Raw genomic sequence first — 24,490 nt, 5'->3', positions numbered from 1 at the left:
AAAAGAAAGAAAAGGAATAGAAAAGGATATATAAGTAATACAGTGTGTTTATGTGAGGGGTAATGCATGCCTTTTCATGCATACACATAAGTAGACCTCTAACGCAATTGCTATGAACCCCTGAAGGGTGTGGGTGTATTACATTTTGATAAATGGAACCATTGTTTAAATGTACTATAGACTGTAAACAAAGAATCATTTCAAGAGATAATTACTCCTAGATATATCTGCTTGATCTGCTTGGATTTTCCTAGTTTAGATATTCTCAAAATAAGACACACCTATATAAGCAGGATGGGAGTGGGCACGGGGGTGGGTAGAGGTGGTGGTGGTTATAACAAGCACATGTGCACACACACGCATACACACATAGACACAACCCCCTAACAGACCATAATTTCCCCAGGCAGTACTCTACTGCCAGAAAAATCAAATCTTGTACCAGTTTTTTTCACAGATATTTATCCATTTCTTCACTTGAACTAGGTCTTTGACTGCCATTTTCTTCCCAATGAAGTAAAGTATATTCACAATGGTTGCCCGATTCTTGATGAAGACACAGTGAAGCTTAGACTTTACAGGTAAGTAGCCCACATAACCATTCTGTGTACTTTTTAAGGCTTTTTCTATAGATAGATATTATCAGTAGAAATTGGGAACCTAAGTAGGCGAGGCAAGAATTGTTGTCTACTTTCAATTATATTTATTTGTATCATCTTCCTGGGGACTTTTCTGTGGCAAATTTCTGTCCTGTTCCCCTTTAGAGTTCTTGTACAGGTATCTCTGGTGATCCACTCTCCCACTTATGATGGGAAATGAAAATTACAAAATGCAAATTCTTAATGAGAACTAGGAAAATATATTCCAAAATTGATTGATATTCTTTATTTTGATTATCAGCTGCTTAGTTAGTAAGTTGAGTATCTTCTAATTGTAAACATGTTAAATGATAAAAATGTTTAAAAAATCAATTATAAAGTTAAGTACAGAGTGACTATGTGAGCCAGCAATTCTACTCTTAAATATATATGTGAGAGAAATAAAAACCTATGTTTCCCCCAAAACTTGCACACGAATCTTCATTGCAGCATTATTCATAATAGCTAAAAAGTTGAAACAACCCAGCTGATGAGTGTGTGAACACAATGTGGTGTATCCATACAATGGAATATTATTCAGCCATAAAACGGGATGAAGTACTGATGCATGCTAGAACATGGATGAACCTTGAAACCACCGTGTGAAATGAAAGACACCAGACACAAAAGGCCACTTTTCTAGAAAAGGCAAATCCATAAAACACAGAAAGCAGATTAGTGATTGCCAGGGGCTGTGGGAAGGGCGAATGAGGAGTGATTGCTAATGGATATGGATTTCTTTTTTGGGGGGATAAAAATGTTCTGGAATTAGGTAGTTGTGATGGTTGCACAACCTTGTGAATATACTAAAAACCACTGAGTTGTATACTTTAAAAAGGTTAATTTTATGGTATGTGAATTATATTTCAACAAAAATTAATTTAAAAATTAAGCTCATGGTTGTGGTATTGCTCACTTCATAGAGGCAACTGACAATGTGATAGGTGGAGTAGGATTTTTTTTTTTAAGATTTTATTTATTTATTTGATAGAGAACACAAGCAGTGGAGAGGAGCAGAGGGAGAGGGAGAAGCAGGCTCCCGACTGAGCAGAGAGCCTGACATGGGGCTCGATCCCAGGACCCTGGGATCATGACCTGAGCCAAAGGCAGATGCTTAACTGACTGAGTCATCCAGGCTCCCCTGGAGTAGGCTTTTAGATAGATTTTTAGTTAGTTTCATTGATGTTATGAATATTCGGCTAAAATATCTTAGTGTGAATTTCCCTTAAGTACTACACTACTAATTGCACAGAGTTTTGTAGAAGAAACTAGGACATTGAATCATTCTTTAGACATTTATAATCACCTACTGTAACTCAAGGCCCTCTGCTGAGCATAGGAAGCACAAGGATGAGGATACATGGATTTTTGGTGCTCATAATCTATTGCAAAATATGGGTAGATAATTGTAATGTGAACGAGAGCTGAAAGAGAGGCTTGAACAAAGTGCTGTGCTCAAAAAATGAAATAGTACCCAACGATTTCTTATCACCAGCATACAGGGCTGTTTGCTCTTTCTAAGATTTTAGAGTTAAAAAACTAACTTTGCACAGCTTGCCAGAAAGGGCTGGAAAAGCTGGTGGATTCTGGCTTCTTCCACTTCTTCCTTGAGTTTCAAAGGGATGGAAAGGGTAAAGGAGGAGGGAAGAAGGGTTGAGTCGGAGGAGCTGCTGTTCCTCTTGGTCTTGAGGACATTTGAAATAGAATATTCAGAGGAGCTGGAAGCAGAAAATCAGAGAACATGCTTATTCCCCCCTCACCACCTCTTCAGCCCCTTTGGTGAGCTACTTGGCCTATCTATGCCTCAGTTTCCCCCTCTGTATAATGGAATTAACAATGTCTCTCATAGGTTTCTGAAGAGCAAAAAGGTGTTGATGCTTCAGAAACTCCTCACCCTTTCACCCTTGTATCAAAACTCAATCCATAAATTACACAGGCTTGGTACTCTTAAATTATAGATGTGCTAGCAGTGAGACTCTGAGCGCCCAGCTGTCCTTACGCATCAGCATGGATGATGAGTTTGAGAGGAGGTGTTGAAAGAAAGGTCATTGGTGAGGGAGATGGCAGAAAAAGGAGTTGACACCAAGATAAGGAGAAGAAAGGAAATGAACACAGATTTGAAGTGGTGTATACAACAAAATCCAAACTCTACCCCATAGGCTCATTTTGTAAAGGTCAATCTTTAGATACCAGAAGTACCTGAGCACTAGTAAACATTGCCTTCGCTCTGTTCTCTTCACAGATTTACTGAGACAGATACCTTCATGGAAACCTTTATCCTGCGGGTCTATCTCCTGGAACCAGACTGTAACATCATCCGTAGGAGTAACAATGTCCTGGAGGTGTCTGAATTCTATGGACTGTCCCGGGCCATTGATAAGAACCTGCTCAGATTTGATTATGAGAGGACAGCTGGTCTGGAGTGTACGGTCAGGCTGGATCCTGCGGGAAGCCGGCTGCCAGCCCACGGTCAGGTGGTCCTGTTGGAGCGTCGGCCAGAAAAACCTCGTGGAGATCAGCCACACAGTTTTTTCCCTGAGTCTCGTATGTATGGTGTTCTTTGTTGTTGTTGTTGTTGTTGTTGTTGTTGTTGTTGTTGTTGTTTTTAAAGATTTATTTATGGGGGGGAGGGAGGGAGGGAGAGGGAGAGAGAGAATGGTGGAAGGGGTAGAAGGAGAGGGGGAGAGAGAATCTCAAGCAGACTCCCTGCTGAGCATGGAGCCTGATGTGGGGCTCGATCTCAGGACCCTGAGATCATGACCTGAGCCGAAACCAAGAGATGGATGCTTAACTGACTGAGCCACCCAGGAGCTCCTCAAATGTTTGTTTTAATATGTATCTGAATGTTATTAGAACTGACAAAAACATCTGTTAATAGTCATCTTCCGCTGCAACAAAAAATTTTACTTGACATAATAATTTGTTGCTGGTTGAAAATGTAGGCTAGTGGTTAAGAGTATGGACTTTGGAATCAGTGAGACCTGGGTTTGAAACTGCCTCTGCTCTTCATTTCCTGTGTGATTTTGGTAAGTTACTTAACCTGGGTAAACCTCCATAAAATGGGCAAGGATAGCAGCTGCTCCACAAGTTTGAGGCAAGATGGAGTAAATGAGATCAATTAAATATTTAATATTTATTAAAAATTTTTTGATTACAAATAAGTTTGATGTAAAGCAGGTGGCCAGTAGCCATGGTTTAAATCAAGAGGAGTCGATCCATCTAATCAGTATATTTTGGGCACCTCCTCTGTGCATGATAATAGACACTATGGGAAGACCAATAATCACAATCATAGTAATACCTTGAATTTGGGCAACAATTTACAGCTAAAGGGATGCTTGCACATGAGTCCTCCCATTTAGTGTTCATGACCATCTGGTTAAGAAGTAGAATACTCATTTTATACATCAGGGAAATGTACAAAAGGCCACTTGAAAAATAAGTGGCCTGTGGGTATCACCCCCACAAGAGTGTAAAATGAAGTTGGGCAGAGAGAGAGAGAGACTATTGCAGAGATGATGGTGGTTTTTAGTGGGAGAGAGCAGGTTGGTTCAGGCGGTCAAAGAGTACTTAATGGAGGGTTTAGTAAAAGGACTAAAGGGACCTGGAAAGGCATCAGGACTCAGGGGTGTGATGAACACAGTGGGGAGAGAATTTCAGCGAGTAGAACAGCCTTGGAGAGAGTGCAGGATGGAGCCATGGACGTGGATGCTGTGAAGGAAGACTGGCACTGGCCTACGGAAGGCCAGTCGTGACCCAGTGGCCTATTCATCAGGGATGTTCAATCATCAGAACATGTATTTTATTATTTTTTCTCTCAGTGTAATTTTGGTAGGCAAGGGTCTCAGGAGACAACTGGTCAACCGTTCTTTTCAGGAGAAGAAATTACAGGGCTGTAGAATAATACCAACCCCCTCTGTGAATGATTAGAGGGTATGCATGGGTATTCCTGAGGCAGTGAGAGGGAGTCAGTATCCACGGGAGGGAGGATTGGTTTTTTAGTTTTAGTCATGCTCAAGTGACCATCTTAATTCAGTGCTATACATTCTAGAGCTGGGAACAGAACTGCGGTGTCCAGGTGGAAGCTGTGCCCTGGGACTGAAGAAAATGGGAAGTGTCAACATGAGCTGTGAGGAGTTCCTGCTAATGGGGCTTCGTTATCAACACACAGATCCCCCTTCTCCCAACATCGACTACATCTCCATCCAGCTGGATCTCACAGATAGCAGGAGCAAAATCATATACAAGGTAGAGTTGGGGGTTATGTGTCTGGTCCCCGGCTGATCTGCAGCAAGAAAGGCCATTTTCCTGGGGGTGCTCATGCCAGCTGCCACGCCAGGGAGAGCTCCTGCACTACCGTGGGTGGGACTTCCCGGTGACTCATTAGAACTGCAGAACATCAGTGTATAATTTCCCTTCCCTGGCTCTCTTTTAGCTCTGCCACCACTAAGGCAATGGAGGAAGGCCTGGGGCCAGTTATATGCTACCCTTCTTCCTCCTCTCCCTTCAGTTTTCTTTAGCTTGTCATTTGGTCTTTTGTAGCGCTCTCTCTTCGAGACTTCATTCCCCGCTTCTTTGTTAGAACCTCTTTTCACCTGTTAGAGGAAATTAGGGGATCCACACATCAACTAGGCAAGGCCGTGGGAAGCTAAGAGCAAGGGGAAACTCAGTCCCAGTATTATGGGTGTAGTAGATTATATCCTATTCACTCTTTTAGACTCTGAGATGGAAGACCAGGTCATCAAGGAGACAGGCCCCCCAAGGTGGCCTCCATCTTTCAGTCTCTTTCAAAGCCTCCTGCCCTTTCCTCCTATTGATCTCCTCACATTGAAATGAAGGTAGAAGATGAAATCAATTTATATGAAATATTTAACATGGTACTCACCTGATTCATATACTCTATAATTTGTTTTATTTGGGGCAACTGCGTACCAGCTGAAACAGCTTGCATTTTGTGCTGATATAAGATGATCCAAGATTACATTCATGAAAGACCTCCATCTTTCAAAATTTGACTTCTCACAGGATTTCTCCCAAGAAACTCAGATATTGAACATTGTCACTCGCAAGGAATTGACAAGATAAAAAATGATAAGAACATGACAAAACAGGATCAGAGAATTTCAGAATTGAGATTAAAAAAAACCACAACTTTGAGATGGTCTGGTCAAATTGATTAGGCAAATCACTTGGTGAATATTAGAGGATAGACTTCTGAGTCTAACATTAATAGCTGAGAGTGTGAATGCTGGGCCCAGTTTGCCTGGGTTCAGATGTCTGTTTAACCAGCTGTTTGACTTTGGATTTTATGCCTCAGTTTTAAAAATCTTAAAATGGGGTTAGTAGAGCCTACTTCTTAGAGTAATTGAAAAAATAAATGAGATAATACTTATAAAGCACTTGGCACAAAGCCTGGTACATAGGAAGCACTGTGCATATTTTGCTAGTTAAAAAAGCTACCTGGGAAAAAATGGATCATCAGCTAGGTTTGGAAACAACTGGCTTAGCCCAAACAGACATCTTGTTGTATAGTGGTGGTCAGTGAAATGGCATACCTTGCTCATACATACACAGCCATTTTATTGAGCCAAGACTAAATTCTAGGTCTCCTAACTATTAGTAGATGTCTTCTCATCTTTCTGACACAAAAAGATTTTTTACTTTTATTTACTTTTATTTTATTTTGAGAGAGATAGTGGGGGGAAGGGGAGGAGCACAGGGAGAAGGAGGGAGAATCTCAAGCAGGCTCCATGCTCAGTGCAGAGCCTGATGCAGGGCTCAATCTCAGGCACGGCATAAGCCAAAATCAAGAATTGGAGGCTTAACTGATTGAGCCACCCAGGTACCCCAAAACATTCACTTTTATTAATTTTTTAATCTCCATTAAAGAAAATTAGACCCATTTTTCTTCCTGACTGATTTTTCTTTTTTACCTCTCTCTATTGAATTAGGGCTTTATTTGTTTATATTTTTAGAACAGTTCGATTGGGATTTTACCCCTTAAAATGTCCTTCTTGTTTTCACTAATTAACCTACTCCATAGTCAATTTGGCATGTCATTAAACACATTCTTTCATGAATATCAAAGTAATATGTTCACTGCAGAGAATATTTTTTGAAAAACACAGAAGGCAAAATAAGAAAGCCAAACTAGTTATATTTCTCCCACTTTATACACACACACACACACACACACACACACACACACACAAACACACTCATGGTAAGGAGACATGCACACCAATGTTGGTTTTGTTTTATGAAATGAATTTATACTATGTTTGAAGGTTTTGAATCTTGTTATTTTATTATTTTTATACTTGTGCAGTCCATCCTCATCAAGCAACTAAATGACTATTTCATCCATAGTTTCTTCTAGAGTCTTAAGGTTTTCTTGTTTACATTTGCCTTTTTAATCCATCTGAAATGAATTTTATCATATTGTGAAACACAGAACAGTTTTTTTTCTCAAGTAGCCAAAATTTTCAGCACTGTTTGTTGAATAATGAATCTGTTTCTTTGATTGATTTTTGGTGCTTCTCTATTGAATAGAAAGATGTTATGCATACTATTTCAAAGCTAGCTCTTTTGTTTCTTAGATATACCTCCTTATTCCTGTGCCAGCATCAGTTATTCTAAATATAAAAGGTCAATAATACACTTCAGTATTTTACCGGCAAGTTCTTTCTTATCACTTATCTTCAAAATTTTCTTATCCATTCTCACCTAATCTTAGTTCTCAATAAAGAATTAAATCATTTATGTTCATTAGAGGAAAGGCTCTTATCAGGATTGGATTAAAACTATCGAGTATTTTGGAGATAATTGGAATATTAGAACACTTACCATATTGAGCCTTCTCATCCGGAAATGAGGGACCTCATTTCATCTAGGCAAATGTTCTTTGATGTGTTTCTGTAAAATTTGCAATTTTCTTCATGTAAGTTGAGCACACTTATTAAGTCCAGTTCTAGGCAGTTTGCTTTGGGGAAATTACTGTGAATAGACACTTTCCCCTCCATTGTATCTTCTCATTGCTTACCGATGATAAATAGGAAAGCTATTTTTTGGTATAATTTTCTTTTATCTGGCTTCTTTCTTGAATTCAATTATTCTAAGAATTTTTCAGTTCTTTGGGCTTTTGAAGACCATAATTATATCTTTCACTAATGATGATAATTTTGTTCTTTCTTTTTCAGCAATTATTCCTCTTATTTTTGCTCTGCTCCCCACTGGTTTGGCCAGAATAATATTAAATATAATGATGCTTGTAAGAATCCTTGTCTTGTATATTTTTATCAGTATCAACTGCCCACACTATCCTTTTTTTTTGAATTTTAAAATTTAAATTTAATTAATTAACATATAATGTATTATTAGTTTCAGAGGTAGAGGTCAGCAATTCATCAGTCTTATATAACACCCAGTGCTCATTCCAACAAGTGCCCTCCTTAATGTCCATCACCCAGTTACCCCATGCCCCTCCCCTCCAGCAACCCTCAGTTTGTTTTCTATGATTAACAGTCTCTTATGATTTGTCTCCTTTTCTGATTTCATCTTGTTTTATTTTTTCCTCTCTTCCCCTATGATCCTGTTTTGTTTCTTAAATTCCACATATGAGTGGGATCATATGATAATTGTCTTTCTCTGACTGACTTATTTCACTTAGCATAATACCTTCTAGTTCCATCCACACTGATGTAAATGGTAGGTATTCATCCTTTCTGATGGCTGAGTAATATTCCATTGTATATATGAACCACATCTTCTTTATCCAGTCATCTGTTGAAGGATATCTTGGCTCCTTCCACAGATGGGCTACTGTGGACATTGCTGCTATGAACATTGGGGTGCAGGTGCCCCTTCTTTTCACTACATCTGTATCTTTGGGGTAAATACCCAGTAGTGCAATTGCTGGGTCACAGGGTAGCTCTATTTTCAACTTTTTTGAGGAACCTCCACCCTGTTTTCTAGAGTGGCTGCACCAGCTTGCATTCCTACCAACAGTGTGGGAGAGTTCCCCTTTCTCTGCATCCTCACCAACATCTGTCATTTCCTGAATTAATTTTAGCCTGACTGATGTGAGGTGGTATCTCATTGTGGTTTTGATTTGTATTTCCCTGATGCCGAGTGATGTTGAGTACTTTTTCATGTGTCTGTTGGCCATTAGGATGTCTTCTTTGGAGAAATGTCTGTTCATGTCTTCTGCCCAGTTCTTGATTGAATTATTTGTTCTTTGGGTATTGAGTTTGATAAGTTCTTTATAGATTTTGGATACTAGCCCTTTATCTGATATATCATTTGCAAATATCATCTCCCATTATCTTGGTTGTCTTCTGGTTTTATTGACTGTTTCCTTTGCTGTGCAAAAGCTTTTTATCTTGATGAAGTCCCAATAGTTCATTTTCCCCCCAATAGTTCATTTTTGCCTTTGTTTTCCTTGCCTTTGGAGACAAGTCGAGCAAGAAGGTGCTATGGCTGCGGTCAAAGAGTTTGCTGCCTGTGTTCTTCTCTGGGATTTTGATGGATTCCTATCTCACATTTAGGTCTTTCATCCATTTTGAGTCTATTTTTGTGTATGGTGTAAGGAAATGGTCCAGTTTCACATTGTCCAATTTTTCCAACACCATTTGTTGAAGAGACTGTCTTTTTCTATTGGAGATTCTTTCCCGTTTTGTCAAAGATTAGTTGACCATAGAGTTGAGGGTCTATTTCTGGGTTCTCTATTCTGTTCCGTTGATCTATGTGTCTGTTTTTGTGCCAGTACCATACTGTCCTGATGGTTACAGCTTTGTAATAGAGCTTGAAGTCTGGAATTGTGATGCCCCCAACTTTGGTTTTCTTTTTCAACATTCTTTTGATTATTCAGGGTCTTTTCTGGTTCCATACAAATTTTAGGATTATTTGTTCCAGCTCTGTGAAAAAAGTTGACAGTATTTTAATAGGGATTGCATGGAATGTATAGATTGCTCTAGGTAACATATACATTTTAACAATATTTATTCTCCCAATCCATGAGCATGGAACATTTTTCCATTTCTTTATGTCTTCCTCAATTTCTTTCATGAGTGTTCTGTGGTTTTCTGAGTATAGATCCTTTGACTCTTTGGGTTAGTTTTATTCCTAGGTATCTTACGGTTTTTGGTGCAGTTGTAAATGGGATTGACTCCTTAATTTCTCTTTCTTCTGTCTCATTGTTAATGTATAGAAATGCAACTGATTTCTGTGCATTGATTTTATATCCTGCCACTTTGCTGAATTCCTGTATGAGTTCTAGCAATTTTGGGGTGGAGTCTTTTGGATTTTCCACATAGTGTTATCTGTGAAGAGTGAGAGTTTGACTTCTTCTTTGCCCATTCAGATCCCTTTCATTTCTTCTTGTCTGATTGCTGATGCTAGGACTTCTAGTACTAGAACAACAGTGGTGATAGTAGATATTCCTGCCGAAAAGCTCTCAGTTTTTTCCCCATTGAGAATGATATTTGCTGTGGGTTTTTTACAAATGGCCTTTATGATATTGAGTTATGTTCCCTCTATCCCTACACTGTGAAGAGTTTTTATTGGGAAGGGTGCCATACTTTGTCAAATGCTATTTCTGCATCTATTGAGAGGATCATATGGTTCTTATCCTTTCTTTTATTAATGTAGTATATCACATTGATTGATTTGTGGTTGTTGAACCACCCTTGCAGCCCCGGAATAAATCCCACTTGGTTGTGATGAGTAATCCTTTTAATGCACTGTTGGATCCTATTGGCTAGTATCTTGATGAGAATTTTTGCATCCATGTTCATCACAGATATTGGTCTGTAATTCTCCTTTTTGGTGGGGTCTTTGGTTTTGGGATCAAGGTAATGCTGGCCTCACAGAAAGAGTTTGGAAGTTTTCCTTTCATTTCTATTTTGAAACAGCTTCAGAAGAACATGTATTAGCTTTTCTTTAAATGTTTGGTAGGATACCGCTAGGAAGTCACCTCTCCCTGCACACTTGTTTGTTGGGAGATTTTTGATTACTGCTTCAATTTTCTTGCTGGTTAGGGGTCTGTTCAGGTTTTCTCTTTCTTCCTGTTTTAGTTTTGGTAGTTTATACATCCTTAGGAATGCATCCATTTCCTCCAGATTTCCTAATTTGTTGGCACATAGTTGCTCATAATATGTTTTTATAATTGTTTGTATTTCTTCAGTGTTGTTTGTGATCTCTCCTCTTTCATTCATGATTTTATTTATTTGGGTTCTTTCTTTTTTCTTTTTGATAAGTCTGGCCAGGGATATCAATCTTATTAATTCTTTCAAAGAACTAGCTCCTAGTTTCGTTGATGTGTTCTGTTCTTTTGATTTCTATTTCATTGATTTCTGCTCTAATCTTTATTAATTCTCTTCTCCTTCTGGGGTAACACTATACTTGCTGTTCTTTCTCCAGCTCCTTTAGGTGTAAGGTTAGGTTGTGTATTTGAGACCTTTTTTGTTTCTTGAGAAAGGCTTGTACTGCTATATACTTCTGTCTTAGAACCACCTTTGCTGCATCCCAAAGGTTTTGAACAGTTGTGTTTTCATTTTCATTTGTTTCCCTGAATTTTAAAAATTCTTTTATTTTCTGGTTGACCCATTCATTCTTTAGTAGAATTCTCTTTAGCCTCCATGTATTTAGTTCCTTCCAAATTTCCTCTTGTGATTGAGTTCCCATTTAAAAGCATTGTTGTCTGAAAATATGCAGGGAGTTATCCCAGTCTTTTGGTACTGGTTGAGACCTGATTTGTGACCCAGTATGTGATCTTTTCTGGAGAATGTTCCATGTACACTCAAGAAGAATGCGTATTCTGTTGCTTTAGGATGGAATGCTCTGAATATATCTGTGAAGTTCATCTGGTCCAATGTGTCATTCAAAGCCCTTATTTCCTTGTTGATCTTCTGCTTAGATGATCTGTCCATTGCAGTGAGTGGGGTATTAAGGTCCCCTACTATTACTGTATTATCATCAATGAATTTCTTTATGTTTGTTATTAATTGATTTATGTATTTGGGTGCTCCCAAGTTGGGGGCATAAATATTTACAATTTTTAGCTCTTTTTGTTGGATGGATCCTTTAATTATGATATAGTGTCCTTCCTCATCTCTTATTACAGTCTTTGGTTTAAAATCTATTTTGTCTGATATAAGTATTGCCACCCCAGCTTTCTTTTGATGTCCATCGACATGATAAATGGTTTTCCACCCCCTCAGTTTAAATCTGGAGGTGTCTTTGGGTCTAAAACGAGTCTCTTACAAACAGCATATCTATGGGTCTTGCTTTTTTATCCAATCTGATACCCTGTGTCTTTTGATTGGGGCATTTAGCCCATTTACATTCAGAGTAACTGTTGAAAGATATGAATTTAGTGCCATTGTATTACCTGTAAAGTCACTGTTTCTGTGTATTGTCTCTGTTCCTTTCTGGTCTATGTTACTTTTGGGCTCTCTCTTCGCTTAAAGGATCCCTTTTAATATTTCTTTCGGGGCTGGTTTAGTGATCACAGATTCTTTTAGTTTCTGTTTGTCCTGGAAGCTTTTTATCTGTCCCTCTATTTTGAGTGAGAACTAGCTCAATAAAGTATTCTTGTCTGCATATTTTTCTCATTTAGCACCCTGAATATATGATGCCTGTCCCTTCTGGCCTGCCAGGTCTCTGTGGATAGGTCTGCTGCCAATCTAATGTTTCTACCCTTGTAGGTTATGGACCTCTTGTCCTGAGCAGCTTTCAGGATTTTCTCTTCATTTCTGAGATTTGCAAGTTTCACTATTATATGTTGGGTGTTGACCTTTTTTTTATTAATTCCAACGGGGGCTCTCTGTGCCTCCTGGACTTGAATGCGTGTTTCCTCCCCCAGATTAGGCAACTTCTCTCCTATAATTTGCTCCAATATACCTTCTGCTCCTCTCTTTGTCTTTCCTCTTCTTCTGGGATCCCAATTATTCTAATATTGTTTTGCTTTATGGTATCACTTATCTCTCGAATTTTCCCCTCATGATCTAGTAGTTGTTTACCTCTCTTTTTCTCAGCTTCTTTATTCTGCATTATTTTGTCTTCTAATTCACTTTTCTGCCTCTTTATCCTAGCAGTTAGAACCTCCATTTTTAATTACATCTCATTAATAGCCTTTTTGATTTCAACTGGATTCGATTTTGTTTTTTTATTTCTCCAGAAGGAGATTCTCTAGTGTCCTCTGTGCTTTCTCCATACACTAGATTTTGGTTGTATTTTGGTGTGTTTATTAGAGAAACTGTATCCCACAATTGTAAAGAAAGAAAAACTTAAATATTTACAAAAATAAAATTAAATACAACAGGGGCACCTCAGTAGCGCAGTCGTTAAGCGTCTGCCTTCCGCTCAGGGCGTGATCCCGGTGTTCCGGGATTGAGTCCCACATCGGGCTCCTCCGTGGGAGCCTGCTTCTTCCTCTCCCACTCCCCCTTCTGTGTTCCCTCTCTCGCTGGCTGTCTCTCTGTCACATAAATAAATAAAATCTTTAAAAAATAATAAAATTAAATACAATGAAAGTATAGAATGTAACTGTAAAAATAAAAAAAGGTTTTAAAAGGTTGATAAAATAAGAAATTGGTTGAAAAAGGAAAGAGAAAAAAATTAAAATTGAAAAACTAAAGAATCATGGGGAAAAAACCATGAATCCTATATACTGTTTTCCCCTAGTGCTGGAGTTGTACAGTTCTCAGTGATCTGTAAACTTGGTCTTAGCTGGATGTTCTTGCTGATCTTCTGGCAGAGGAGACTGTTGCTCTGATTCTCAAGTGTATTTGGCCCTGGGCAGAATTGCATCACCCTTGGCAGGGACCAGGCTAAGTTAGAGGCTCCAGATTGCTCTCTGTGGCTTTTGTTCCCCGAAGGCTTTCTGCACAGTTTAAGGATGAGAATGAAAATGGCGACCTCCCAATCTCTGGCCCTGGAGCCAAAAGCTCAGGGCCCCACTCCTCAGTGCGCCTTCAGGGAAAAGCAGTCCATCACTCCTGTCTCCCTAGTCTCTGTCTGCATTCCATGCTCACTTAGCCTGTGCCTGAGTTTTTCTGTCTCAGGCTCGTAGACCTGTTTCGATTCTCCAAACCCTGCAGAGTCCTGTGGCGTGCTCCCAAGCTGCTCCTCCCAGGGGAGGAAGGGGAGGGTCTCAGATTCTACTGCTTGTTGGACCCCTCCTCGAAGAGCAGTCACGGACCGCCGCTTCTGGTTTATGGCAACATGGAGCTGAGAGCCCTCTCCTGGCTCGCTCATTGCAGTTGGCTTCCCCGCTCTGATGCCTGGGAACTCTGCCGCACTCAGGCACCCGTGATCTTCCTGTGACCCCAGGGACCCTGAGACCACACTGTCCCACCTAAGATTGCGCCCTGTTTTGCCACCTGAGTGCTTTTCAGGCAGGAAAGTTCCTCACTGGAGCAGACGTCTAAAAGTTCTGATTTTGCCTCTGCTGCTCTGTCACTTTCCGGTGCCGGCTGATGGAGACTCCCTCCCCCCTCGGTCTAACTTCTCTTATATCTCCCAGATTCACTTCTCCGCTTGTCCTATCTTGCAGACAGAGGTTGCTGTTCTATTGGTAGAGTTGCAGCTATTTTCTTAGATCTGCGTTTGAGTTTGCAGCTGTTCAGAATGATTTGATAGCTGTCTTGCTGAATTCCTGGGACTAGACGAAACTAAGGTCTCCCACTCCTCTACCATCTTGGACTATGCTCACTGTCCTTTTTTAATGCTGTTTGCCTTGATTTATCTTTCTTTGAAGATAGTGTGGTCACTTCTGCTTTTTTCCTTACATGATAACTTTTGATCATGCTTTTACTTTTTATTTGTATGTAATTTTATTTTAATGTCTCCCTTATAAGGCACATGTAATTAGATATTTAATTTCAGAATATTTGTCTTGAACATGGGAATACAAGCTATAGTTTTATAGGATATGTATTTCTATCATTTTGCTTTATGCTTTCTGGCTAATTAAAAAATTTGTCTTGCAATAGAGATTATATTTTCTGTGCCTTTTTCTTCATTTATTTGAAAGTCCTTTATCCCATTTTATGTTTTACTGGGATTTAATTCCAAACTTTAAAGCATTGTTTTACTTATATTTTTAATATTTAAGACAAAAAATGGAATGAGGTCCTTTAGGTCTTTCCCATATATGATGAGGATTGATCCTATTTATCCTTTCTCCTGATGATCGCCTATCTCCCAGGCTGTATTTATACAATCTGCAGTTTTAGTTCTAGCATCCAGTTGTTACACCTCTTATTTCTTAAGTCATCTACTTTTATTTCATGTAAGCTCTTTTGACATTTACATCCATTTTGTTAACATGTTTAAAATAACATATTATTTAGGCTTAACCCTGGGCTTAAATGTTCTGACTGTTCAGCGCCAGTTCTTTTATACCATGATTTTCCCATTCCTAATTTTCAACATTATGAGGTTTTAAATAAATTTTTTTAAAGTAGGCTCCATGTCCAGTATGGAGCTCAATGCAGGGCTTGAACTCACAACCCTGAAATCAAGATTTGAACTGAGATCAAGACCTGAGCTGAGATCAAGAGTCAGATGCCTAACCGACTGAGCTACTAAGGTTCCCCTTTAAATAATTTTTTTTAAATGACATGTGAAGAATAGATTCTCTGAATCCTGAGATATCTCAGCATATCATTAATTTGTCTTCATTAAGCATGCAGCGGGAAGGGAGAGGGGTCGATTGTCTTCTCTTTCTCTGTTGCACTTCTCTCTTGAGTTTTGCTGGCTAGTTTTGGAACTTCTGGTCTTAGGGGGCTTGATTTGTGGGGAGCATTGGGAAGAGAGGCCTTATTTGATCAGACACTGATGGAATATAACTTCATGCTCTGTAACTCTGGCAAGTGTTTCCAGCTTATTCTTTGTCTCCAGGGCAATTTTATAGTATCTCTGGGGATCTCCCAACCTGGAGGTCTTCTGGTGAATCTCCAGAGGAGTCATTTCTAGCCTGAGTATTCCTTGCAATTCCTCCCACAGCTCCTAGGATTATTTCCACCCCCGCTGCCTGCTTCTGCCATTCTTTGGCTTCTCACAGATGCATGCAAAAGGTTAGGGTCCAGGATGACCCCAGACCAACCCTCTGTCCCACTCAGCCCATATGTGGGAGCCCCCATATGTTTTTTCCTGCCACAAACAAGGGCTAGGCAGATCAGAAGAGGCACCAGTATTCTTCTGCATCTGGCCCCTTAGCTTCCTCCCGTATAAGCCCAGCATCAGTCCTCTGTATTTCACTTGTAAAAGAGACATTTAAGGCTGGCCTCAGGGAAACTGCTCTCCTGAGACCTAACACAAATGTAGCATTGCCCACCTTTCCTCTTCATGGTGTTGTGTGGGGTTGGGGATTGAGGGAGTGACTCAGCACAGCAAAGCACTCTTTTCTACAGATAAATCTTTCTCTTACCCCTCTCAACGCTTTTCTATTCTTGTAGTGGATGAGAGGGTTCTAGACCAATTCCAGACCATCTGCTTTGTAAATACTGCCTATAGTATTGGTGTCACATTCACTTTGAAATCTGATATCTCTTTCATTGGAACTTCAGTTGAGACTGAGCCAAAAAGAATTCTGTTTTGAACATTTCATTACATACAGATTATGACTTCTAGTCCAATATCCAGTGTTGGGCATATTGAATGTGACTCTTATCATTAGGAGTCGTTCTTAACAATGCGAAACACCAAATGCCGCGATAACCAGCATCTCCTGCTTTGAGGATTCTTCTCATAGTCCCTGTTGATAGCTCAGATCCCAAGACGCAATTTCCTAGTTTCTCTGGAGATCCCCATTGTTGGGGCCTCTTGCTCAAGCTCTCTCATTTGAGGGTGCATTTCTAGCCTGATTGGTAACTTTCAGTTTTAATTATCTACTCGTCACCTGGGGACTCAGGGTCTTAACTAACTAGACAGCTGAGCCACCATCCTTCAGTTGCATGAGTACTGAAGGCATTTTCCTTCGTCCTGCCTTTGCCCTCCTTAAAACCACATAGCCGGAAGTGCAGGGTGGCCAGAGGAGGTTGGCGGTGTGTGCCAGACACTGCTAAGTGCTCTCCTCTGGCTATGTCATTTAATCCTCACTTAATACTTGGGGGTCCAGTATTTGCATTTTACAAATGGGGGGAAAGGTTTAGGAGTTAGCTTGTTTAAAACCACACAAATCGTAAGTGCTGGAAATAGAATCGGAAGGACAGTTCCTTCTGATGCCAAAACGAATGTCCCCTTTCAATTCTGGCTACATAGTAGAGTCACCAGAGGGCTTTAACAATACCCGTTTTCTGGTCTCTTTTTTGGAACAATTAAATTAGAACCTGCGGAGATGGAGCTTGGGTGTCAGTATGTGTTTAAAACTCTCCAGTGATTCTCATGTGCAGCCACCTTTCAAGTCACTGCCAGACATACCGTCTACATACGATTAACCATGTATGTGATAATATCATTCATTTTGTTTCCCCTTCATATTTTCTTTCCCCTTCAAAAGTCAGAGAGCGCGTGGTTGCCCGTCTATATCAGAGCTGGCTTTCCTAATCAGATTCCAAGGGCTGCGTTCATGGCCATGTTTATTCTGGAAGTGGATCAGTTCATCCTGACCTCCTTGACTACATCCGTTCTGGACTGTGAAGAGGATGAGACCCCAAAGCCCTTGCTGGTGTTCAACATTACCAAAGCCCCGCCCCAGGGCTACGTGACTCATCTGTGGGATCACACCAGACCGGTCTCCTCGTTCACCTGGAAAGATCTAAGTGACATGCAGATAGCCTATCAGCCACCGAACAGCAGCCATCCTGTGCGGAGACATTACGAGGTGAGAAGAAAGGGAGACAAAGCATCTAGCCTGTTTGGTGTCCTCAGGGTTCCTGAAGAGGCAGGCCACTTCCCCTCACCTTCAGATCACTTTGTACCCTCAGCGCCTCAGAAGAGAATCAGTCACTGTAAATCTGGATGCGGATTCAAATACCTATAGGAGCCAGGCAGGCGATGCCAATGAGCAAACCTGCCTGGGGGGAGACTATGGGGAGCGGAAGAAAAGAGCTGGCCATTTCGGAGGCCGCTGTTCCCGAGCTCCGGTGATTGCTGCCCTGTGTGAATGCACACCCAGGGTAGTCCTAGATCTCGTTCTTCAGAGCACCTGGAGATCTGGAAGTTTTTTTGTAAAAATGTTTCAGTTTTTAAATACAGAATACATATTAAAAGTTCTAAAACATATTGTGCCAGCTACAAAATATTTTGGGGGCCACATTTGGCCCAGAGCTCACTGGTTTGAGAACTCCGGTGTCCTTGACGGTCTTTCTGTGTTACATAGACCATGGAAGTTAGAGATGACTTTGTCTACGATCCTTTCATTAACAAATTCTTTCTATTTTAAAGATTTATTCATTTGAGAGGGAGAAAAAGAGAGAAAGCACACAAGCGGGAGGGGCGGGGGGAGGAAAAGGGAATCTCAAGTACAACTCGTGCTGAGTGTGGAGCCCCATGTGGGGCTCGATCCCGTGACCCTGAAATTACCACTTGAGCTGAAATCAAGAGTCGGATGCTCAACCCACTGTGCGACCAGGGCACCCCTCATTAATAAATTCCATTATTCCTTGTTTGGAGGTGTCTTACTGTGATCCTTAATTTTAATGAATAACACTGAATAATAGGCGATTCCGTAACTGATCGGATGACTAATTTCTCTATCAAACACTTTCCTGTCAGAAAAGTCCCCTTCCTGTCTAATCTGACTACCTTCTGCTGCTATTCTAGCCTCTGTTCTCTTACTTTGTTTTGGATGGGAGTTGAGAACAGCTGGTGACAGTCTTGCACATAATAACCCTTCACAGACTTACAGACCTACCAGCAAGTTGATTCAAACAGGATGGAACGTTTAAATGAGCAGATGGATGCAGACTTGACTTCAGGTTTATTAAGGAAAATGAGTGTGCCTGGGGTTCCAAATTGTCCTCCATCTAATTTAGGCATTTTCAGCATTTAGCCTCCAGGGCAGACAAAAGGCTTCAGACTGTCAATGCCATGCTTTTGCCCTTTGCTTTGCTTTTCTTCACTTCATAATAGGAAGTGGCAGCTTCCTCTTCGCCTCCCATTCCTTCCATATTAGAAAGTAATTTCTCATTAGACGCCCGGTTTTACCTTGAACTCATAAATAAAGCACAGCTACTCTGGCTGCTTCCTGTGTGTCTTTTCTGGCATCGTATAATGTAATCTTAAAGCAGAACCTGTCCAAATGAGTGACATTGTCATTGTTGTTAGGCATTTTGCAGGTGACATGAGCTGGAAGCCCTGGGCTCATTCAGCCGTCTGGGGTGGGACGCCGAGGGCAGAGCAATGACCAGTGCTCCTGAAGCTAGCTGAGCCTTTCCTGGACTGTAATGCCAAGGCAGTCCTTTCTTTCAGCCACGAAAATTCAAACTCATTTTACTAGGTACTCTTGTGGTTTGAGAACGTTTCTTTTGTGAGGTTCTATTTGCTGATATGTTGCCATTTGATAATTTATTTTCTCTAATGGACCAAATGGACATTCAATGTCAAAAGGACATTCTTCAAAAGTCAGCACATGCCTTGCATTTCTGTCTTATACATCATCCTTTCCCATCAGCCCCTGGTGCGATGTGGGCATAATACATAATAAGGTTCAAAACTTAACAGGGCGCCTGGGTGGCTCAGTTGGTTAGGCATCTGCCTTCGGCTCAGTCATGATCCCGGGGCCTGGGACAGAGCCCCGTGTTGGAATCCCTGCTCAGCAGGGTGTCTGCTTCTCCCTCTCCCTCTCTCTGTCTCAAATAAATTAATAAAATCTTTAAAAAATATATCATATAGCCCCATTTATTAGCTATAGATTTCATGGAAGCCAATAAAATCTGGATATTTAAAAATATGTTTGGAGAGATAGATGCCTGTAGACCAGGGTCTCTTCAAAGCAGGACCTTTGGCAGTTTGCACTGGATAATTCTTTGTCGGGGGGTCTGTCCTGTGCGTGGTAGTATGGAAGAGCATCCCTGGCGTCTATCCACTATTTAGTGGCCAGTAGGACTGCCCACCATGCATACCCATTTGTGAGAAGAAAAATGTCTCTGGACATTCCCAGATGTTCCCTGGGGGGCAAAGTCTCCCTCCGTTAAGATCCGCTGCTCTAGACCCTATACCTTTGAGAGAGGCTCGAGTGGTCTGATGCTGGTCTCCTGAGCAGTCGCAGGGACCCTTCTTCAGCGTATTTGCTTATTTCAGGTTAAAAGCTGCTTTTATGGAGAGGAAAATTTAAAAATACTGTTAACTAAGGAACAAAATCTAAAGCCTGAAAACGTGAGATCAGGTTGTCCAAAATGAGATCAGACAGGGCGCCTGGGTGGCTTAGTCAGTTAAGCGTCTGACTCTTGATTTTGGCTCAGGTCGTGATCTCTGGGTCATGAGACTGAGCTCCAAGTTGGGCTCCATGCTCAGCAGGGAACCTGTCTCTCTCCCTCTGCCCCTCCCCTGTGCCTTCTCTCTCTCTCTGTCTCTAAAATAAATAAATCAGTCTTTAAGAAAAGTGAGATCAGGCAACAGCAGACACCTAAATCTGTTTTGTCTGTGTCTGTGGTGTCCGCCCCAGGAATAATAAGGGTGTTTTATGCTATAAACTGTCAACGTGTGATTCATATGCAACTGCTTGTTTACAGGTAGAGGTGGAGGCTTATGACTTCTTCTTCGAAAGGAGTGCACCTATCACAGTGCTCATCTCCATCAGAACAGCGGATACGAATGCCCCACGAGTGTCCTGGAACACAGGTGAAGCTCCGTGTAGGGCGTCAAACCACAGAGCCCGGAAGAGAATCCTGGAAAGTATATGGGTCGGGAAAGAAAGGTGGTTTTCCTCCCATTTCACACACGAGGCAACTGAAACCCAGACCAGTGAAGGCAATCAGATCGTTGTTTCTGTTTTGGTTTGTTTTTCCTATCAGCAGGGTGAGAAACTTAAATCCAGGATTCCTGTGTGGTGAAGCCAAGTTTTTCCTCTGGAGGAAATAAGCCAGAAGGGACACCTTTCAACTGAATGAGGCAAAAAAAGTGACTATTTATGATATTGAGCTGTAATTGGACAGAGAGAGAAAAGGCCTCCAACTCTGAAGGAGGGAAGGAAAATGTAGACATTCATTATCCTGTTTTTAGGACAATGTGCAAGGAAGCCACAACACATGAATAAAGAGCTTAAACTGCTTTATTTATTTTAAAGAAGGTCACTTCTGAGTGGTCTTATTAAAGACCATATTAAATATATGCAGTGTATATATTTAGATCAGATGTTAATGTGGAGTGTGAACGAAGATTTTTTCCTTTCCCACTGATCCCATTTAAAGCATTCAGAACATACTTACAAGTGGTGGTGGTTGGTTCTGTTAGGGGGGAAAATATCTCTGATTTAAATGCTCAGGTGGTGGTGTAAACTTGTCGCTGTGTGTCTGTGTCTGTGTGTGTGTACGCACGCGCCCTTGCATGTGGGTACACACACGTGTGTGAGTTTCAGTTGTGAGGAGAACATTGGTTGAGCAGTCTTGCTGCTTTTGTGTCCCACTCTACCTCTGTTAGAGGGATAATGAAAGAAAAGGAATTGATAACCTGAAGTTTAGTAATAATCACATATTAAGCAGAGTATTGCTTGAGCATAGCGATTTAATAGTCTGTGTGATCTGTGAAACTCAAGCTTGTTAAGAGAGCTCCAAATCTGGTTTTGGCTACTTTGGACATAAGAATCTTTTTTAAAATGAGTTTTTACTTATTATGAATTTAATATATGTACATCATGGAGAACTTGGAAAGTACATTAAACAATAAATAGAATGAATGAATGGATAATTATGATAATAATGAATGGATAGTAATGAATAAATGAAATAGTAATGAATGAATAAAATCATTTATTACTCCACCATGAAGACAGAATGACTGTTAATATTTTTCTATCTATCCTAGTCTTCTTGCTTGCTCTTCTGCTGTGTCCCATGATGCCTTGCACTATGCTGTACCATGCACTCATGGCTTCAAAACCCTTAGTACCAGTCACAGAGATTTTTTTTTAAGTAGTCTCCACACCCAGCATGGAGCCCACGTGGGGCTTGAACTCACGACCCTGAGGTCAAGACCTGAGCCAAACCAAGAGTTGAACACTTACCCAACTGAGCTACGTAGGCGCTCCTCACAGAGATATGTGCTTGTCCTCCCTCTCTTCTTTCCTTCCTTCTTTCTTTCCTTTCTTCTACCCTCCTTCCCTCCTTTCTTCCTTCCTCTCTGTCTCTCTCTCTCTCTCTTTCTCTCTCCTTCTCTCCTTCTTTTCAGACTGTATGTCTTATCCCAGGTTCCTAGCCAACACCCCTTGAGACAGGTCAAGTGCACTAACCCTATACTGTAAACAAGAATGAGAGGGAAGGGAAGTTGTGGGGAACAAATAAAAAGGTGGCATGACCAAGTTGATGAGAAAGTGAAGTTGACTGTTCTATTGTACTGGTGTCTCCAGGAGGAGACGGAGCCACTGTGTGTGGGAAGAGTCAGAGTTGGGGTGGAGAAAGGGTGAATCGTCTCTCTCTTAGCTCCTTCACATCTCCTGTCTCACTGTGGTCAGTTTGCCTCACTGGATGTCAGCTCCTCACATGCCCATGATGTGCTGCGTGGCCCCTCTTTGTGGCTACTGCACAAACTCCCTGGGTCCCTGGTGTAGGACCTGGCTATGGTCACAAGGGTAGATCATGCCATAACCTGGCCCTTGCCCAAGAGGACGGTTGTGGTAACCAGCCACATCAGAAGGTGAGGCAATGGTGGCAACTGGTACTTTACAATCGTGGGGACTGTGGGGACCCTCATGGGGCTGCTGCTGTGAGAAAGCAGGCACACGTCATGGCCAGGGGGGCAGGGGAAGCTGGGCAGGTTTGAAAGGGTGCGTCATCGGGTCCACCAGTACACTGCCTTTAAGTTTTATCAACTTGTTCCTTAAAAAGCTTTGCTACCATTTAAGATTCTTTGCAATCTATCACCTCCTGGATCTCCTGAATATTGGGAATGGTTGGTGATGCTCAGCTCCCTGTTTTTCACTGGAATGTTAGGTCCAGGATCTGTATTCTTGCAGCTCTGAACAGCACTTACCCTCTCTCCCCAGATTTCCTCCAACATGCTAGGTCCAAGGAGGTTCTATTTCATTTCCTTTAGTTACAAAACTCCCTTCTTTATTAGAGTCTAGAATGAAATTCAGCCCTCATTGCAAAGTGTCAGACACTTCATGTCTAATACCGTTAAACGCTCCCCTCGTGTAGCAGCTCCGTATTTGCACAGTTACCCACTTTACACACTCTGTCCTGTGAGCTACTCTTGAGCTCATAACTTATATGGTAAAGCTCTTCTGATTCTTTTGCCCAATTAAAATATCTGGACATCATCTTTGAAAAATTCCTTGTGGACATTTTTGAACTAGAGACCACCGTGAACATAGCCTCTATTCTTTCCTTTAGTATTTATTTTCTGGACCATCATGCCTCCAATGGATGTATAAGGAACTGGTTGTCAGATTGGGGTTAATCGTATTAAAAGTAGAAATATTATGGGGCACCTGGGTGGCTCAGTCAGTTAGGTGTCTGCCTTTGACTCCAGTCATGGTCCCAGGGTCCTGGGGCCGAGCCCCGAGTTGGGCTTGCTGCTCAGTGAGGAGCCTGTTTCTCCCTCTCCTGCTCCCCTTGCTTCTGCTCTCTCCTTCTGTCAAATAAATAAAATCTTTAAAAAAGTAGAAATATTAATAAAATATGGGGTGCCTGGGTGGTACAATCAGTTAAGCATCTGACTCTTGGTTTCAGCTCAGGTCATGATCTCAGGGTCATAAGATCAAGCCCCGCATCAGGCTCCACACTGAGTGTGGAGCCTGCTTGAGTTTTTCCCTCTCCCTCTCTCCCTCCCCTCTGCATTCTCTCTCTCTCTCTCAAAAAAATAAATCTTTAAAAAAGAAATATTACTAAAAATAAAAGCTAAATTTCAATTTCTTGAAAAACTTTCAAAGATAAAATTTTGGCTAGTTTGTGAGTGAAAATTCATTAATCTTGCCTTAAAGTAGGCTTGTTGGCATGTCATAGAACTTTCCAGGACATATTCTGTTTTCTCTTGTAGGTCTGAGTCTTCTAGAGGGGCAGTCTCGGGCCATCACTTGGGAACAGTTTCAGATTGTCGACAATGATGACATCCATGCTGTCCAGTTGGTCACCGTGGGCGGCCTGCAGCATGGACGGCTTACACTAAGAGGTAAAAGATCAGTCTCTCCGACCTAGAAGAGAACCTGCGAAGTATTTTCTCCAAAGGCAGATCATGTTTAACAGGATATACATAGCCATCTCTTGGGACTCATTTCTTTCTCTTTTTTTCCCCAAGTTTTTATTTAAATTCTAGTTGGTTAACATATAGTGTAATATTGGTTTTAGAAGTAGAATTTAATGATTCATCACTTACATATAACACCCAGTGCTCATCACGAGTGCCCTCCTTAATGGCCATCCCCCATTTATCCCATCCCCCCACACACACCTGCCCTCCGTTAACCCTCAGTTTGTTCTCTGTAGTTAAGAGTCTCTTATTATTTGCTTCCCTCTCTCTTTTCTTTCTTTTTTTCCCTCCCCGTATGTTCATCTGTTTTGTTTCTTAAATTCCACATGTGAGTGAAATCATGTGGTATCTGTCTTTCTCTGACTGACTCATTTGCTTAGCGTAATACCTTCTAGTTCCAGCCACATCATTGCAAATGGCAAGATTTCGTTTTTTTGATGGCTGAGTAGTATTCCATTGTATATATATATACCACATCTCTATTCATTCATCTGTCAATG

The 24,490-nt window shown here is 41.1% G+C and overlaps 1 protein-coding gene across 1 annotated transcript in view; it reads left to right on the top strand.

The window, feature by feature from the left end:
• Window positions 1-24,490, top strand: part of FREM1 (FRAS1 related extracellular matrix 1) — a 139,777-nt gene that overhangs the window by 4,552 nt on the left and 110,735 nt on the right. Inside the window, exons 2-7 of the mRNA XM_008689835.2 lie at window positions 487-581; window positions 2,881-3,182; window positions 4,690-4,886; window positions 17,143-17,466; window positions 20,318-20,426; window positions 23,781-23,912. Coding sequence (XP_008688057.2) covers window positions 487-581; window positions 2,881-3,182; window positions 4,690-4,886; window positions 17,143-17,466; window positions 20,318-20,426; window positions 23,781-23,912 — 1,159 coding nt within the window. The remainder of the gene's footprint in view (window positions 1-486; window positions 582-2,880; window positions 3,183-4,689; window positions 4,887-17,142; window positions 17,467-20,317; window positions 20,427-23,780; window positions 23,913-24,490) is intronic.

Source organism: Ursus maritimus, unplaced genomic scaffold, assembly GCF_017311325.1.
Source record: "Ursus maritimus isolate PB19 unplaced genomic scaffold, ASM1731132v1 scaffold_17, whole genome shotgun sequence".
In the NCBI taxonomy this organism is placed as follows: Eukaryota; Metazoa; Chordata; class Mammalia; order Carnivora; family Ursidae; genus Ursus; species Ursus maritimus.
This window is presented reverse-complemented; position numbering and strand designations above follow the sequence as displayed.